Below are 17283 nucleotides of genomic sequence, written 5' to 3' on the forward strand. Positions count from 1 at the left end.
TGTCCAGTTTAGCACGGCGCAAGATAAAGCAGTTTAGCACGGCGCAAGATAAAGCGTCTAGTGTCCAGTTTAGCACGGCGCAAGATAAAGCAGTTTAGCACGGCGCAAGATAAAGCAGTTTAGCACGGCGCAAGATAAAGCAGTTTAGCACGGTGCAAGATAAAGCAGTTTAGCACGGTGCAAGATAAAGCTGCGCCCATGTTTAGCACGGCGCAAGATAAAGCGTCTAGTGTCCAGTTTAGCACGGCGCAAGATAAAGCGTCTAGTGTCCAGTTTAGCACGGCGCAAGATAAAGCGTCTAGTGTCCAGTTTAGCACGGCGCAAGATAAAGCGTCTAGTGTCCAGTTTAGCACGGCGCAAGATAAAGCGTCTAGTGTCCAGTTTAGCACGGCGCAAGATAAAGCGTCTAGTGTCCAGTTTAGCACGGCGCAAGATAAAGCGTCTAGTGTCTTCTGAGGAGTTCTGCACAACATCCTGTGTGGTTTGATTGCGCAATAGTGTGCTGTTATGACATGAAAGAGGTTAGCCAATCAGAGTCCTGCTCAACTGTGCAAAGTCTCTGCTACACAACATTTCTCAATCACTTAATCATTTAAAGGTATACTATGCAACGTTTTTCAGTTAATCAATTCGTTTCATACTGTTATATATGATTAAATGAGTCAATACCGGTCAAACAATGTTTTTTTCGGCCGCCCCAGTGGTCTATAGCCGTAGAACCATGCTTGCAACTTCAGGAATCCTCGGGCACGCACCCATGGACCAGGAAGTCTCATGTGAAGTCTCGATCATGCTCATGAAAAGGCAGACTGACCGATTGAGGACTTTTGTAAAATATACACGGGGGAAGCTCTGGGGAAGCTCTGCAGAGAAATATGCAAGCATAAAATGAGAGAAAACGAAAAGCGAAAGCGAAACCGGCGTTGCAATCGCCAATCCTGCATAGTTGACCTTTAATCATAAATGTGTTTTTAATTGAACAGCTCCGGTATTAATGTACCCAGTGCAGATGGCATGTTGCACGTGTTGATGTGGTGCATTATTTGTGTTGTTTGTGTGCGTGCTGATGTGGTGTATTATTTGTGTTGTTTGTGTGCGTGCTGATGTGGTGTATTATTTGTGTTGTTTGTGTGTCCTGCAGCTGGTGGAGCCGTTAACCCCGAGTGGGGAGGCGCCCAATCAGGCCCTGCTGCGCATCCTGAAGGAGACGGAACTCAGGAAGATGAAGGTCCTGGGATCAGGAGCCTTCGGCACCGTCTACAAGGTAGGAACAGCAGCAGTAGGAACAGCAGCAGTGTGTTCAAGGTAGGAACAGCAGCAGTAGGAACAGCAGTAGTGTGTGCGTAGCCTGCGTTGTGTGGAACCACCGCAGTCCAGCCCTGCACACGCCCGGACTTGAACCCGCGAGACAGCAGCACCTCGGATCGGGAGTTGAGCGCTAACAATCCAGCCAAAAGCCCAGGCTACTAGCTTTCATGCCAGCAGCGCTCTTGAAGCGTCGGGGAGTGAGGTTTTACTAACGTTCTACAGCATAGCTAACCAGCTAGCACCCGTTACATGTGCAAGGTAGGAACAGCAGCAGTCCAGAGTGAACAAGCTCCAAGAGAAAGATCTGAGAAAAATGTGACTGAACATCCAGAATTAAGATAGCTGCTAGCCAGTTCAGTCGATGAAATATACACTACTGTATGTTCATATTGGATGAATATAGACGAATGGATGAATCCCTGATTGGTTGCTATAGGGTAACTATTTACTGTACTACAGTATATGCTATTAAAATGCTGAGCTGGGTCTGTTGTCCGATCTCTGATGTGCTTGTTCTCAGGGTCTGTTGTCTGATCTACAGTATGATGTGATTGTTCTCAGGGTCTGTTGTCTGATCTACAGTACAGTATGATGGGCTTGTTCTCGGGGTCTGTTGTCTGATCTACAGTATGATGTGCTTGTTCTCAGGGTCTGTTGTCTGATCTACAGTACAGTATGATGTGCTTGTTCTCAGGGTCTGTTGTCTGATCTACAGTACAGTATGATGGGCTTGTTCTCGGGGTCTGTTGTCTGATCTACAGTATGATGTGCTTGTTCGCAGGGTCTGTTGTCTGATCTACAGTATGATGTGCTTGTTCGCAGGGTCTGTTGTCTGATCTACAGTATGATGGGCTTGTTCGCAGGGTCTGTTGTCTGATCTACTGTATGACGTGCTTGTTCGCAGGGTCTGTGGGTTCCTGAAGGGGAAGATGTGAAGATACCAGTTGCCATCAAGCTCCTGAGGGAAGTCTCCTCCCCCAAAGCCAACAAAGAGATCCTGGATGTGAGTTGTTCAGGTGGTGGTGTAACGGGAGTGTTTTTTTCCCCCTTAATGTACTTTGTAGCGTGTTTACTTTTTAAAACAAGAGTAGAAATGACGGTTGAACTGTTTTGCTCTTTCTTAACGCACTCTGCAACGTGTTTATTTTTAACAGTAGAGTAGAAATGACGATTGAATCAGGTCTCACTGAATGATTTATTATCATTATCATGCAGGTATGAGGCAGGTATGGGAGGGGTGACACCAAAGTTAAAGTTCACACCTATATAATGTGTGTGTGTGTGTATGTATGTGTGTGTGTGTGTGTGTGTGTGTGTGTGTGTTCCAGGAGGCGTATATGATGGCGAGCGTAGAGCACCCTCACGTGTGTCGCCTGCTGGGTATCTGCCTGACGTCTCCCGTGCAGCTCATCACGCAGATCATGGCGTTCGGCTGCCTGCTGGACTACATGCGCGAGAACAAGGACAACATCGGCTCCCAGAGCCTCCTCAACTGGTGTGTCCAGATCGCCAAGGTGAGACCGCTCGTCTGTGCCACGCGTCTATGGTACTGTTCCACCCACATTTAACCATGATCATGTAGACGTCTATGGTACTGTTCCACCCACATTTAACCATGATCATGTAGACGTCTATGGTACTGTTCCACCCACATTTAACCATGATCATGTAGACGTCTATGGTACTGTTCCACCCACATTTAACCATGATCATGTAGACGTCTATGGTACTGTTCCACCCACATTTAACCATGATCATGTAGACGTCTATGGTACTGTTCCACTCACATTTAACCATGATCATGTAGACGTCTATGGTGCTGTTCCGCTCACATTTACCCATGATCATGTAGACGTCTATGGTACTGTTCCACCCACATTTAACCATGATCATGTAGACGTCTATGGTACTGTTCCACCCACATTTAACCATGATCATGTAGACGTCTATGGTACTGTTCCACCCACATTTAACCATGATCATGTAGACGTCTATGGTACTGTTCCACCCACATTTAACCATGATCATGTAGACGTCTATGGTACTGTTCCACTCACATTTAACCATGATCATGTAGACGTCTATGGTGCTGTTCCGCTCACATTTACCCATGATCATGTAGACGTCTATGGTACTGTTCCACTCACATTTAACCATGATCATGTAGACGTCTATGGTGCTGTTCCGCTCACATTTACCCATGATCATGTAGACGTCTATGGTACTGTTCCACTCACATTTAAACATGATCATGTAGACCAATCATGTCTGATTGCTACAATAGCATCTAAATACAGAATGAATATACTGTATACATCAGGGGTGTCAAACTCATTTTCACCGAGGGCCACATCAGCCCAATGGTTGCCCTCAAAGGGCCAGATGTAACTTCTAAGATTTGTAGTACCAGCCACAAAATCTTTAGCATCGGTAAAACTTCTAAAATCGAGAAGAGCAAAAGGTATCAGCATGACATGTTCTTTTTTATTATTGTTATGTTTTGTAAAAACAAAACACCACTGTCAGTTCCATACAGTTTGACTTTTCAATGAGGGTCACTGGTCAGTCAGGAAGAGATCATGCCATGGATTCTTTTTTTTTCATATTTCTGAGTTTTTAGATTCGAGTATATTCAACTTTACTGTCATTGCACGAGTGAAATACCAGTAACGAAATGCAGTTTTACATCTAGCAAGTGATGCAAACGAGTAGGCTAACTGTCATGTCAAAAAGTGCATCCATATGAAATGCGTCACTAGCCTACACCGTTCCATACACATACAGTAGAAGCGAACGGTCCCGGTGGACTTTTTCTTTGAAGTTTTAAAGTTGAAAGGTGTTGTGTGGATTCTATGTTGTTCGTTTTAAACTGAAATGAAAATGCAAAGCAACAGGGCGATTACTACAAACTTCTAGCATACCTCTGCTTGCCTGATGAATGCACCTCTTCTCGGTCAGAATAGGCTTATTTTCGCTTTTGGCCAAACAATCACTTGCTCGATTAGCAAGGATTTGGAGCTGGATTTTTTGGATAATAGGACTACACACAATTATACATGCCTTTTAAACGTAGACGTAAACGTATCACGTAGTTTACAACTTACATCGATTCCCCTCTCAAAGAAGCACACGCACTTCAAACAATCATGCGTTTCACAGGCAGGCTAAACCGAGCGCGTAATTTAGGCGCTCCGTTCGCTAAAATAGTTTAGAATACTGCTCTATTTTGTTTTCACACGTACACGTTGCTATCACATCTGCTGTAGCCAGTTGCACTGATCATAGAGGAAGGTGGTTGATGTTGCCTCCCTGTCAGTCTCACATGCGTGCATTGTATTGCGGTGTATTGCCTATACGCAAAAACTGTATCGGACCTTTTAAGCTCTCGCGGGCCACATACTGTATCAGACCCTTAAAGCTCTCGCGGGCCATATGAAATGACGTGGCGGGCCGCATCTGGCCCGCGGGCCTTGAGTTTGACACCTGTGGTATACATGGTATTATATTGCATACTTAATCACCACATTAGCATCTGAATCTGAAATGATAGATATGGCCAGTAAAATCATACTGAACCCCCAGAGGCAGTTGGTGGAACTGTACACAACCCACACTAAGAGGAAAGCCCTACAGATAGTTCAGGACCCTACACTTGTTTGTGCTTTATGTTGTACCTGCTGTATAGTCTTGTTTGTGTTTGCTTTATGTTGTACCTGCTGTGTAGTCTTGTTTGTGTTTGCTTTATGATGTACTTGAGGTGTAGTCTTTGTCTGTGTCTCCATATGTTGTACCTGCTGTGTAGTCTTGTTGTGTGTGCTATATGTTGTACTTGCTGTGTAGTCTTGCTTGTGTGTGCTATATGTTGTACCTGCTGTGTAGTCTTGTTGTGTGAGCTATACAGTATGTTGTACCTGCTGTGTAGTCTTGTTGTGTGTGCTATGTGTTGTACCTGCTGTGTAGTCTTGTTGTGTGTGCTATATGTTGTACTTGCTGAGTAGTCTTGTTGTGTGTGCTATATGTTGTACTTGTACAAATAGTGTTTGTGCGACAGAGGAAAAGTGCTTTCATGCTGCTTTAAAGAGACCCTATGCAACATTTTCATAGTCATAAAATCGCTTTGAAATCATTGTTTTGCTCCTTAGATGCGTGCGTGCGTGCGTGCGTGCGTGTGTGTGTGCATATTACTCTATTGTGTGTGTTCACTGTTGTTCTCGTCATGTTCCCTGCAGGGTGCCTCCCTCTTGCTCTCTATTATGGTTAACTCCGACCTTGCCCCCAGCTATCTGCACTAGGCTACACACACACACACACACACACACACACACACACACACACACACACAGACACACACACACACACACTCATGACTTATCCAGGGATCAGTGCTAAGGTGCTGGTCTGCTGCGTCTAGCTTAGTTAGTGCATCTGCATGCAGCAGCACACAACAACAAGAGAGCCAAACAGAGGGGGGGGCACTGTTCAGAGGGGGGGGGGGCACTGTTCAGAGGGGGGGGCACTGTTCTGTTGACAGACAGAGAGGGGGGGGGTACTGTCGATACTGTCATGTCATGTGGTGTGACAGAGACAGAAAAAAAATACACAACCACATATGTGACGTTCCACGGCAAAACCAGTCGCTTGTCGCAACAGGCGTTTCTGAGAAAAATGGCCATTTATGTCACTTGTGCTAAAATCGTGGATTTTTTTTTGTAAGTGTTTTGAAACAGTGGGAGGTCTACACTGTACGGCCGTGAATACATTTCGCCGAAAAACTGACCTTTTGTAGTCTAAAAACGTGAGTTTGTTGAGGTGAGAAAGTTAGAGGAAGCAGGAAGTTAGAGGCGTCTCGTTTTTGCCGCTCTATTCCAATATTTACGGTAAATGCACTCATTGACAACCACCAAGCCATCCGCGTGCTGTGTCGTTGATATAAGTACCGTAAATCTTTTAATAGCGGCGACCTTACAAAGCGTTCGTGAGTGTTGAGCCGACAGTTAACTTCAGAGGCAGATTTCTCCGTTTTTCTATTAGCATGACAGAATGAACTCAACTCCTTTGAATGTTTATATTTCAGTAATATGACGTTCAATTCATTAGATATAGGTATCGTTTTGAAGGTTGATTATGCCCCTTCCTGAAAACGTAATAACTTTGATTTAGAAAATTTGGACATTGTGACTGATTTCGCCGTGGAAGGTCACATATCATCATCATCATCAATCAATTTCTTTATGTGTGTGTGTGTGTGTGTGTGTGTGTGTGTGTGTGTGTGTGTGTGTGTTTACAGTATAATTACATGTTAGGCTTCTGTTCTCTAATACAATCTTCAGAGCTGGTGTAAAAAGCTGACATTCTTCTTCAGCCCATGGGGATATTCTCCTTCAGCCCAGGAACATGAATATGGCTGCAATATGGCACTTCCTAAATTACCCATGATGCTTTGCTGTGTGTCCCACAGGGTATGAGCTACTTGGAGGACCGCCATTTGGTGCACCGGGACTTAGCAGCCAGGAATGTTCTGGTGAAGACTCCCAACCACGTGAAGATCACTGACTTTGGGCTCGCCAAACTCCTCAGCGCCGACGAGAAGGAGTACCATTCAGATGGAGGCAAGGTCAGAGACAGCTGACTTAGAGGAGTCTTTATATGAGCTAAAGGAGTCTTTATATGAGTTAAAGAGTCTTTATATGAGCTAAAGAGTCTTTGTATGAGTTAAAGGAGTCTTTATATGAGCTAAAGAGTCTTTATATGAGCTAAAGAGTCTTGAGCTAAAGAGTCTTTATATGAATTAAAGAGTCTTTATATGAGTTAAAGAGTCTTTATATGAGTTAAAGGAGTCTTTATATGAGCTAAAGAGTCTTTATGTGAGCTAAAAGAGTCTATATGAGCTAAAGAGTCTTTATATGAGCTAAAGGAGTTTATATGAGTTAAAGAGTCTTTATATGAGCTAAAGGAGTCTTTATATGAGTTGAAGAGTCTTTATATGAGCTAAAGGAGTCTTTATATGAGCTAAAGGAGTCTTTATATGAGTTAAAGAGTCTTTATATGAGCTAAAGGAGTCTTTATATGAGCTAAAGAGTCTTTATATGAGTTAAAGAGTCTTTATATGAGGGCTGAAGGGATATTTGCAGTCTATACAAGAGCTCAATACAGCATACCACCTGAATGATGCAAGAGCTCAATACAGCATATACCACCTGAATGATGCAAGATCTCAATACAGCATATACCACCTGAATGATACAAGAGCTCAATACAGCATATCATTGATGTGTGGATAAGTGTTTTTCTGCCCTGTAGAACAAGTACTAAATTTAATACATAGGAAGCAATGTAATACATATGACAGGCCTGGCATGATTCCAGACCCAAATGAAGATGGACACACACACACACACACACACACACACACACACACACACACACATTTGGTGTTTACTTTGGAGGGCTTGGTTTAGGGAAGCAGTCCAAGAAGCTGTAGATGATGGATCACCTGACAGAAACTGAAGCGTGACAGTTTGGGATTTGGCACTTTGGATTGATTTGGATTTGTCTTTATTCCCAAAATAAAGGCACAAAACAAATTCTTACCACAGCGTTGAGATGAGTCCTTTTCAGACTCTTGGATTAAACTAGGTCAACCTGAAAGCTACACTCTGAATCATGACCTCCCCTTTTCTGCGTTGCTGAAACAAGCAGTGAAGCAGTGAAGCGGCAAAGAGTTCACATCAACAGTTGATTCCCACTTAAAATATCTTATTTGCTGCAAAGCTTTCCCCCCTCTGCTCAACAATAACGCACACGCACATACCTGCAGAGAGAGAGAGAGAGAGAGAGAGAGAGAGAGAGAGAGAGAGACACTTAACTGTATTGTGTTTTCTTTAGGTTCCCATCAAGTGGATGGCGCTGGAGTCCATTCTGCACTGGACATACACTCATCAGAGCGATGTGTGGAGTTATGGTGAGAAAAGAGAGGGGAGGGGGATGTATGGAGTTATGGTGAAGAAAGAGAGGAGAGGGGGATGTATGGAGTTATGGTGAAGAAAGAGAGGAGAGGGGGATGTATGGAGTTATGGTTAGAAAAGAGAGGAGAGGGGGATGTGTGGAGTTATGGTGAGGAAAGAGAGGAGAGGGGGATGTATGGAGTTATGGTGAGGAAAGAGAGGAGAGAGGGATGTGTGGAGTTATGGTGAGAAAAGTTGAGTATGTATGCTCAGGGCGGGTGTACAGTACATGGGTATGTATTATCTTTCTACATTCTTTAATCTGATTAAAGCACGATTTGATTCTACGATGAATACAGGGGTGCAGTTGCACACACACACACACACACACACACACACACACACACAGTGCTCAGGACATGACTGTGTCTGCAGGGTCTGAAGCTGCTAGTTACAGCGTATGTTAGCTCAGGCCTTGAGTCTCATGTCCTCCTCCTCAGGGGTGACCGTTTGGGAGCTGATGACGTTCGGGTCCAAACCTTATGATGGGATCCCGGCAAGCGCCATCGCTGACATCCTGGAGAAGGGCGAACGTCTACCACAACCTCCCATCTGCACCATAGACGTCTACATGATCATGGTTAAATGTGAGTGGAACAGTACCATAGACGTCTACATGATCATGGTTAAATGTGAGTGGAACAGTACCATAGACGTCTACATGATCATGGTTAAATGTGAGTGGTAGAGTACCATAGACGTCTACATGGTCATGGTTAAATGTGAGTGGTAGAGTACCACAGACGTCTACATGATCATGGTTAAATGTGAGTGGAACAGTACCACAGACGTCTACATGATCATGGTTAAATGTGAGTGGAAGAGTACCATAGACGTCCACATAATCATGGTTAAATGTGACTGGTAGAGTACCATAGACGTCTACATGATCATGGTTAAATGTGAGCGGAACAGCACCATAGACGTCTACATGATCATGGTTAAATGTGAGCGGAACAGCACCATAGACGTCTACATGATCATGGTTAAATGTGAGCGGAACAGCACCATAGACGTCTACATGATCATGGTTAAATGTGAGTGGAACAGTACCATAGACGTCTACAGTACATGATCATGGTTGTGAGTGGAACAGTAGGCCTACCATAGACGTCTACAGTACATGATCATGGTTAAATGTGACTGGTAGAGTACCATAGACGTCTACATGGTCATGGTTAAATGTGAGTGGAACAGTACCATAGACGTCTACATGATCATGGTTAAATGTGAGTGGAACAGTACCATAGACATCTACAGTACATGATCATGGTTAAATGTGAGTGGAACAGTACCATAGACGTCTACAGTACATGATCATGGTTAAATGTGAGCGGTAGAGTACCATAGACGTCTACATGATCATGGTTAAATGTGAGCGGTAGAGTACCATAGACGTCTACAGTACATGATCATGGTTAAATGTGAGTGGAACAGCACCATAGACGTCTACATGATCATGGTTAAATGTGAGCGGTACAGCACCATAGACGTCTACATGATCATGGTTAAATGTGAGCGGAACAGCACCATAGACGTCTACATGATCATGGTTAAATGTGAGTGGAGCAGTGGCCTCCATGCTGCACCATAGACGTCTTCATGAGCAAATGTGAGTGTAACGGTGTCCACAGAAGCTTCCATTGAGTGCAGTGCTGGGGACGCACCTCGTTCACGTTGCATGGGCTGACGTCTTCCGTAGCCGAAGTGAATTGTAGTTCCGTTGCGTTGCGTTGCTTTGCGCCTGACACCTTCAAGAAGTTGAGAAATGTTCAACTTTGGCTGCACCATCAGAAAGCAACGCAAGGCACCAGCCAATGAAATTGCTGTTGGAAATCCCACAGGCATGCAGCAGGCAGTGCTTCCGCATAGCAACCCTATTATGTAACCCTAGCGATGACTCAGGGCTCAGGATCAGTGCTGCCACTCTCTCCACACGCATCATGCCCCATGTGTGGGGCACTAAGGGGCCGAGAGGGCAACATGGAGACATTAATCATGCGCACTAAGGGGCACTAAGGGGCCGAGAGGGCAACATGGAGACATTAATCATGCGCACTAAGGGGCCGAGAGGGCAACATGGAGACATTAATCATGCGCACTAAGGGGCACTAAGGGGCCGAGAGGGCAACATGGAGACATTAATCATGCGCACTAAGGGGCACTAAGGGGCCGAGAGGGCAACATGGAGACATTAATCATGCGCACTAAGGGGCACTAAGGGGCCGAGAGGGCAACATGGAGACATTAATCATGCGCACTAAGGGGCCGAGAGGGCAACATGGAGACATTAATCATGCGCACTAAGGGGCAGAGAGGGCAACATGGAGACGTACAGACATCCGCCATACAGGAGATCTAATTACGTTACTTACTGCACTTACTGAATTGCAACTGGGCCTCGGCAGTTTGAAGTTTCGGAACCTCGGTTCTAGCATGACAGTAGCCTCTGTGCTGCACCATAGACGTCTACATGATCGTGATCAAATGTGACCTCTGATGTATGTGGCCTCCATCAGCCAGCACTGCTATTGTAACTGCTCTTGTACGTGCTGGGCGTGTGCAGGTTGGATGATTGATGCTGACAGCAGACCTCACTTCAGGGAGCTCGTTGCAGAGTTCTCCAAAATGGCTCGTGATCCGTCACGCTACCTGGTTATACAGGTAAGTCTTTCTAGCCTCTTGAACGGGCCCAGCTGATGACAGAGTGGTTTGGGTGGATGACTTGCTGGTTGATGTGGTTGGTGTTTGGGTGGATGACTTGCTGGTTGATGTGGTTAGAGAGTGACACTTGGACTGATCGTGACAACACCGTGACATCACCGTTTCCAGGGCGACGAGCGCATGTGCCTGCCGAGCCCGACGGACTCGCGCTTCTACCGGACGCTGATGGGCGGCGAGGGGCTGGACGGCGTGGTGGACGCAGAGGAGTACCTGCTGCCCACCAAGCGCTTCTTCAGCGAGGGCCATCCCAGCGCGCCGTATCCACAGCAACCAGCACCGCAGCATCCCCACGTAACCACGGTGACCACCGCCACCTACCGCACACACACATCAGCACACAACGGCTACAGGCACACAGGAACTCCATCGGCCCCTCCCACCACCCCCCCATCTCCTCCATCACCTCCTCCATCACCTCCTCCATCTCCGTCACTGCATGTCCTCACCCGAGCTAGAGTGAGTACACACCGACACTGCCACACTTACACACTTAGCCAGCTAGAGTGAGTACACACCGACGCTGCCACACTTACACACTTACCCAGCTAGAGTGAGTACACACCGGCGCTGCCACACTTACACACTTACCCAGCTAGAGTGAGTACACACCGACGCTGCCACACTTACACACTTACCCAGCTAGAGTGAGTACACACCGACGCTGCCACACTTACCCAGCGGCTCTAAGGCTGGTTGAACCTGTTCGCCTGCACCTTCTCAGGAAGACAGCGTAGACTGCAGCCAGTTTCTGTTTTAGTATCAGGCTGGCAGAGGTGCAAGATGTGTTGTGCAACATGCATGATGTGCACAGCGGTAGTGGCGTTCTGGTGGGAAAAGGACAGTGCTACAGTACGTCCTCCTGTGCAAGTCAAGTCAAGTCAAGTCAAGTTTATTTATATAGCACATTTCATACACAGAGGTCATTCAATGTGCTTTGCATAAACAAAAACCAAACAGTAATTATAGCAGATAAAAGCATAGATGGGCAAAGAGTAATAGTAGTAATAATAATAATAATAATAATAATAATAAAAAGATCATAATAGAAAATAAAAACAAAGCATAAATCAAGATCAAATCAATAAGGAATAATTAACATAAAAGACTCCAGATGGAATAATTAAGAGACAGTTAGCAGAAAGCATCTGAGAACAATTTGGTCTTAAGTCTAGATTTAAAACAGGCTGCAGTTGGGGCCTTTTTAATGTCATCAGAAAGTCGGTTCCAAAGCTGAGCCGCATAGCAGCTAAAAGCTGCTTCACCATGTTTAGTTCTAACAGCAGGTGTTACTAAGAGGTTTTTCTCCTGAGACCTCAGAGGACGAGAAGGTGTGTACTGCTGAAACATGTCTGATAGGTATTTAGGTCCTGCTCCATGCTACTGTGCATGCTACAGTCTTGTTTGTGCCCTACAGGCGACTTAATGTATTTGTTAACAATTGACTATCCATGAATAATATGTTCTTCACCAGAACGGTCACCCGGTCAGAGAGAACAGCGTGATCCTGCGCTACATCACCGACCCCACCCAGGGGCCTCTGGAGAAGGACCGTCCTCTGCCAGGTGAGGGAGGGTCACCACGGGTCAAACACACACAATGCCATCTCATACTGTCAGCTTGCCCACACAATGCCATCTCATACTGTCAGCTTGCCCACACAATGCCATCTCATACTGTCAGCTTGCCCACACAATGCCATCTCATACTGCCAGCTTGCCCACACAATGCCAGTCTGCCCGCTGCATCTAATACTGTCAGCTTGCCCTGTCTCTCTTTCAAATGGCCAAACACGTGTACGCTTGTGGCTGTGTTGACCTCTCCTGTTAGCCCAGCAAATCCAAAAGTGATATCAATATTAAGAACGACGCCGCTAAATTCCTTTTTGTTTTGAAGACAATAGCTGGGTGGATTCCCGGGTGGGATTTCATTGGTCTGGTTCAAGGCTCTTCCAAGTGAACTTGTGAAAGACTTCTCAGAAGTCGGGGTATTATTTTTAGAAATATAATATTTGGAGGGCCTTGCCTTGATGGAGCGCCCAGGCCCACGCAGGCTAATGATTTATGGGAATGCCTCACTTCTGGCCTCGGACTAATGAGCTAAATCCACTAAGCCGCTAAGCCTGCGTTGTGAAACGCTCCACATCTCTGCTCAATAATCCTGCTAGCGCTACACTTGTGTAGTGTGTATTGATTTCTCACCAGCTCCGTTTTCTCCTCCATAAACAGAGTACATGAACCAGCTGTGTTTTCACCTCCTTGTGTGTGTGTGTGTGTGTGTGTGTGTGTGTCCGTAAACAGAGTACATGAACCAGCGCGAGTCTCTGCTGTGCGACATGATCAACCCAAACTATGAGGAGCCGGGGGGCGTGTCCAGCCCAGGGGGCGTGTCCAGCCCAGACGCTGGCCACAGCTATGAGGAAGAGGAGGATGAAGGCGGCTACTGTGAGGTGCTGGGTGGCCGGCCGGACGGGCCGGACGGGCCCGAGTACCTGAACACGGCCAGCTGCACGCTCCCGCGCTCCCTCTGTGCCCACCTGGACAACCCGGACTACCAGGAGGACTTCCTGCCCGCGGGCGCCCCCCGAGGCCTCTTCCTGCCCGCCGCAGAGAACCTGGAGTACCTGGGGCTGGACGCTACAGTGCAGTCGGCCCGCTAGAGCGCTGGACCGGCCAGAACATTCGGCCCGCTAGAGCTCTGGACCGGCCAGAACATTCGGCCCGCTAGAGCTCTGGACCGGCCAGAACATTCGGCCCGCTAGAGCTCTGGACCGGCCAGAACATTCGGCCCGCGCGCCGCTGGCACCGCTCTGGGCCCGGGCCTGGAACTGAACTAGGTCCACATCTGGAACTGAACTAGGTCCACATCTGGAACTGAACTAGGTCCACATCTGGAACTGAACTAGGTCCACATCTGGAACTGAACTAGGTCCACATCTGGAATGTCATAAACTTTTATTTTATCCTTCAGTGTTATTGAAGACTTACCGGGGTTTTCAGCTCAGCATCTGAACAAGTGTAAGGTTGTGTGTTTATGTGTGTGCGTGTGTGTGTGAGTGTGTGTGTGTGTATGTGTGTGTGTGTGTGTGTGTGTGTGTGTGTGTGTGTGTGTGTGTGTGTGTGTGTGTGTGTGTGTGTGTGTGTGTGTGTGAACGTGTGTATGCGTGTGTGTGTGAGTGTGAGTCTGTATGTGTGTGTGTGTGTGTGTGTGTGTGTGTGTGGCGCCGACTGAGTTGCCTGCCGACTGAGTTGCCTGCAGCTGTGATGTCTGGATGTGGCCTCGTCCACTCACCCGCAGGATAAAGGTGACGGATGCCCCCTGGTCATGACCTTGACCTCACCTTGAGCTGCGTCCCCCTGCAGCGCAGCGTCACTTCCTGTGAGACGGTTTATAAAGCGAGACGATTCATATGAGGGTAAATTCTGGTTTCATTGTGACGCAACTGCCACTCCCATTTAGGAGGCAAACGGGAGCATTTCTATGGGAGAAATAATTCTACACCTTTCTAAACCGATTATTTCATCACTGAACACGCCCCTTTAGGAGGCAGGAAGTGCTGCTATTTCGTTCCATTGAAAAAACCCTTTATGATTCATCTTAGTAACTATACGATCTTTGGTCACGTCCTGTGAGACGGCCGGCGGAGGAAAGGGCCGGCCCTGGACAGGTCAGACACGCTGACTGAATGAAGGCTGTTTTGCAGCAGGTTGAATTGTCCTGCGATGACGAATCAGCAGAGAACTCTAAAACTACTTGAAACATTTCCTCATCTCTTCTCTTCATTTAACAGGAGGTCTCCGTACTCACCACAGTCATAGTATAAACTAACCCCATTAGCAACTGCTCTCTTGTTGTCCGTGTCTTCACAGCAGGACACCATACAGGTGACCTCCAGCTCTCAGCCCACCTACAACACTTCTTGAACCGTAGACACTTCAGTTTAGCAGTCGCTAGATTTTTAGATGTGAAACTGTGAAATTGGTAGAAAAATGTGTTTTTGGATGTTGTGTTTTCTTGTGTGTACAAAGTAGTCATTGAATGTTGTAATTGTAGGTTTTTATGGAGTGTAATTTTCAAAGCAGTATTATAGTGTTTTTGCTGTTCTTCCGGAGCCAATTTGAAACAGCCAAGCAATCTGTTCTGGGTCAAATGTGTGAAGTGAGCAAGGCCGCCTAATAGCACGGCACAGTAAACACACACACACAGCTATTCATTATTCAATCAAAGTCACTTTTAGTACAAAGCCCTGAATAATGCATGCAGCACACACTGCATTCCACCTACACAGTGGGCACTAATGGGCAGGTGCCGTGATGGGCAGGTGTAGTCATGGGCAGGTGCCGTGCTGGCAGCGTTTGGGTCATTAAGCCCTCCGGTCTGACGAGGCCAAATGCAGGCGCAGAACTCTCTGACCACTCTCTGACCACGGAGGAACGCTTTAACAGTTGCGGCTTCAGCACATTTTACTCCGAGTATTCTGGGTGTAAATAAATGATTGCATTTTATGACCTAAAAGAGAAAGATTGAGGACGGAATATTTTTTAGCTTTACTGTGCCATTTAAGATTGTTCTAAATTCAGGCCCTTTGCCTTCCACGAAAAGGACAATAGACAGAATCAACACAAAAGAGAGGCAAACATACTGTACATTCGAATGGACCTTCTACTAAACAGGGATGTACACAACATGGGACATTTGTTGCTCAAAGTGTATCCAAGGAAGGTGTGTTCTTTGTTCTTCTACTCAAAGCAATAATGAAGCCAAGAAAAACATGCATTTTTATCCATGCAAAAATGTGCAGTTCTTAGGGCCGCACGTTTGGGATGTTAAATCATGTGTGTCAATGCATTGTCTCAACTAACTGAGCTTCCCTTGTGCCGTTTTCTACAAACAGGAGAACATTTGAATATGATCTTATAAACACATTGTTTACCAAATATGTATACCAAAGATTTGGCTTGGTTTCATCATCAGTTACAATTTATAATCCCTGGTGTTTTTTAGGGATATGTCAAAATGCAGATCTGTGTAAATTAAATAGGCCTAATGACATCAAGATTTTTGTCTTGGTATTCAGAGTCCTATAGGAAGCCACTGTTTTAGTAGGCCTAGTTTCTACACCGTTTTGTACAGAGCTAAAGTGATAAACTGCTGATCCTGTAGGTCACTCAGTTAGCTTAGAATGGACAATGTACATGCCTGCACGCCATTGGTCCTGCTGTGATGTGGTGCACTTGTAGCTATAGAGGTGTCCTGGGGAAATGCACTTAATATTTACATCTTGTTTACAACTCAATATGTTGCCATTCAATAAAAAGAACCCAGTGGACATCGGCACAATGTCATTGTTATCCTTGGCTGTTAACGATTAAGAATGAGTATTCTTGTCATAACAGGTTGATGGTGCGCCAAAGTTAACATCTGTTTTACGTTTCCTCATCTTTGCAATGTTGAGTGTGACGCCCGTTGTCGGGAAACAAGGAGCAATCAATTTTGTTGCGTTGTGTCTGGCTTACACGCATATCTCCCTCCTGTGACAGTTTGAGAAGTGCATTAACTCTTGAGAAGTGCATTAACTATTGAGAAGTGCATTACTCGTGAGTGAGCACACTGTGCACTAAGCCTTGATAAGATCGCCATCATGTGGCAAAAAGCTGTACATGGGTAGATGACATGACGTGGCTTTTTCACCGTCACAGAAGATAAAACACAATTAATTTCACATTTTCACATTTTAAAATACTGTAAAAGGTTAAACATTTTCTTGCTTTACATGAATTTGTTGTTTTAATACCTGAGTCATTTATCGTTTTTTCAGAACTTTGAGCCAAACCTTAAAATTGTCCTATGGTGTGATGGTAGACAACATAATTATATAAATGTTAACTTTTATAAATAGAGGAAATAATGCTTAAATTTTTTAATGAACGCTCCTGGCATAATTGTGCAAGTGTCTATTTTACTAAGTGGTAATCACTTTTCCCATACATACATTTCTAAAATGGTAGGAACTCCGTAAAGTTCGTCACAGAAAAAAATGTCCTTTGGTGTTATGCAACAACCTGATGTTAAGTTGGCCAAAATCATGGACAACTACATTTAGTTGAAAGACCCCATTCAAGGTCATGTGACTGAAGACCCTAATGAAGCCCTGGAGCAGTGAACATGGTGAGAATTTCTCTCAGAATTGCTCAAATATTCAACTATGTTTTCAGACCACTGAAGTTGTTAAGTTGTATTGTCCTTTGGT

General features: G+C 45.6%; 1 protein-coding gene across 3 annotated transcripts in view; it reads left to right on the top strand.

Annotated features, from left to right (window-relative positions):
• The window catches only part of LOC134066455 (epidermal growth factor receptor-like), a 53799-nt gene extending 37411 nt beyond the window's left edge, over nt 1-16388 (top strand). Inside the window, exons 18-28 of one of the 3 annotated variants that reach the window (XR_009936440.1) lie at nt 1142-1264; nt 2213-2311; nt 2637-2822; nt 6767-6922; nt 8194-8269; nt 8753-8899; nt 10879-10976; nt 11145-11492; nt 12508-12598; nt 13334-13869; nt 13916-16388. Coding sequence is in view for 2 of the 3 variants with exons in the window: in XM_062521804.1 (XP_062377788.1) it covers nt 1142-1264; nt 2213-2311; nt 2637-2822; nt 6767-6922; nt 8194-8269; nt 8753-8899; nt 10879-10976; nt 11145-11492; nt 12508-12598; nt 13334-13692 (1683 nt within the window). In the remaining variant the exon portion in view is untranslated. Of the gene's footprint in view, nt 1-1141; nt 1265-2212; nt 2312-2636; nt 2823-6766; nt 6923-8193; nt 8270-8752; nt 8900-10878; nt 10977-11144; nt 11493-12507; nt 12599-13333 lie in introns of all 3 variants that reach the window. The other 2 variants (XM_062521804.1, XM_062521805.1) reach the window with 2 other exon arrangements.
• Nucleotides 16389-17283: the final 895 nt, after the last annotated feature.

Source organism: Sardina pilchardus, chromosome 19 (genome assembly GCF_963854185.1).
Source record: "Sardina pilchardus chromosome 19, fSarPil1.1, whole genome shotgun sequence".
Taxonomy (NCBI): Eukaryota; Metazoa; Chordata; class Actinopteri; order Clupeiformes; family Clupeidae; genus Sardina; species Sardina pilchardus.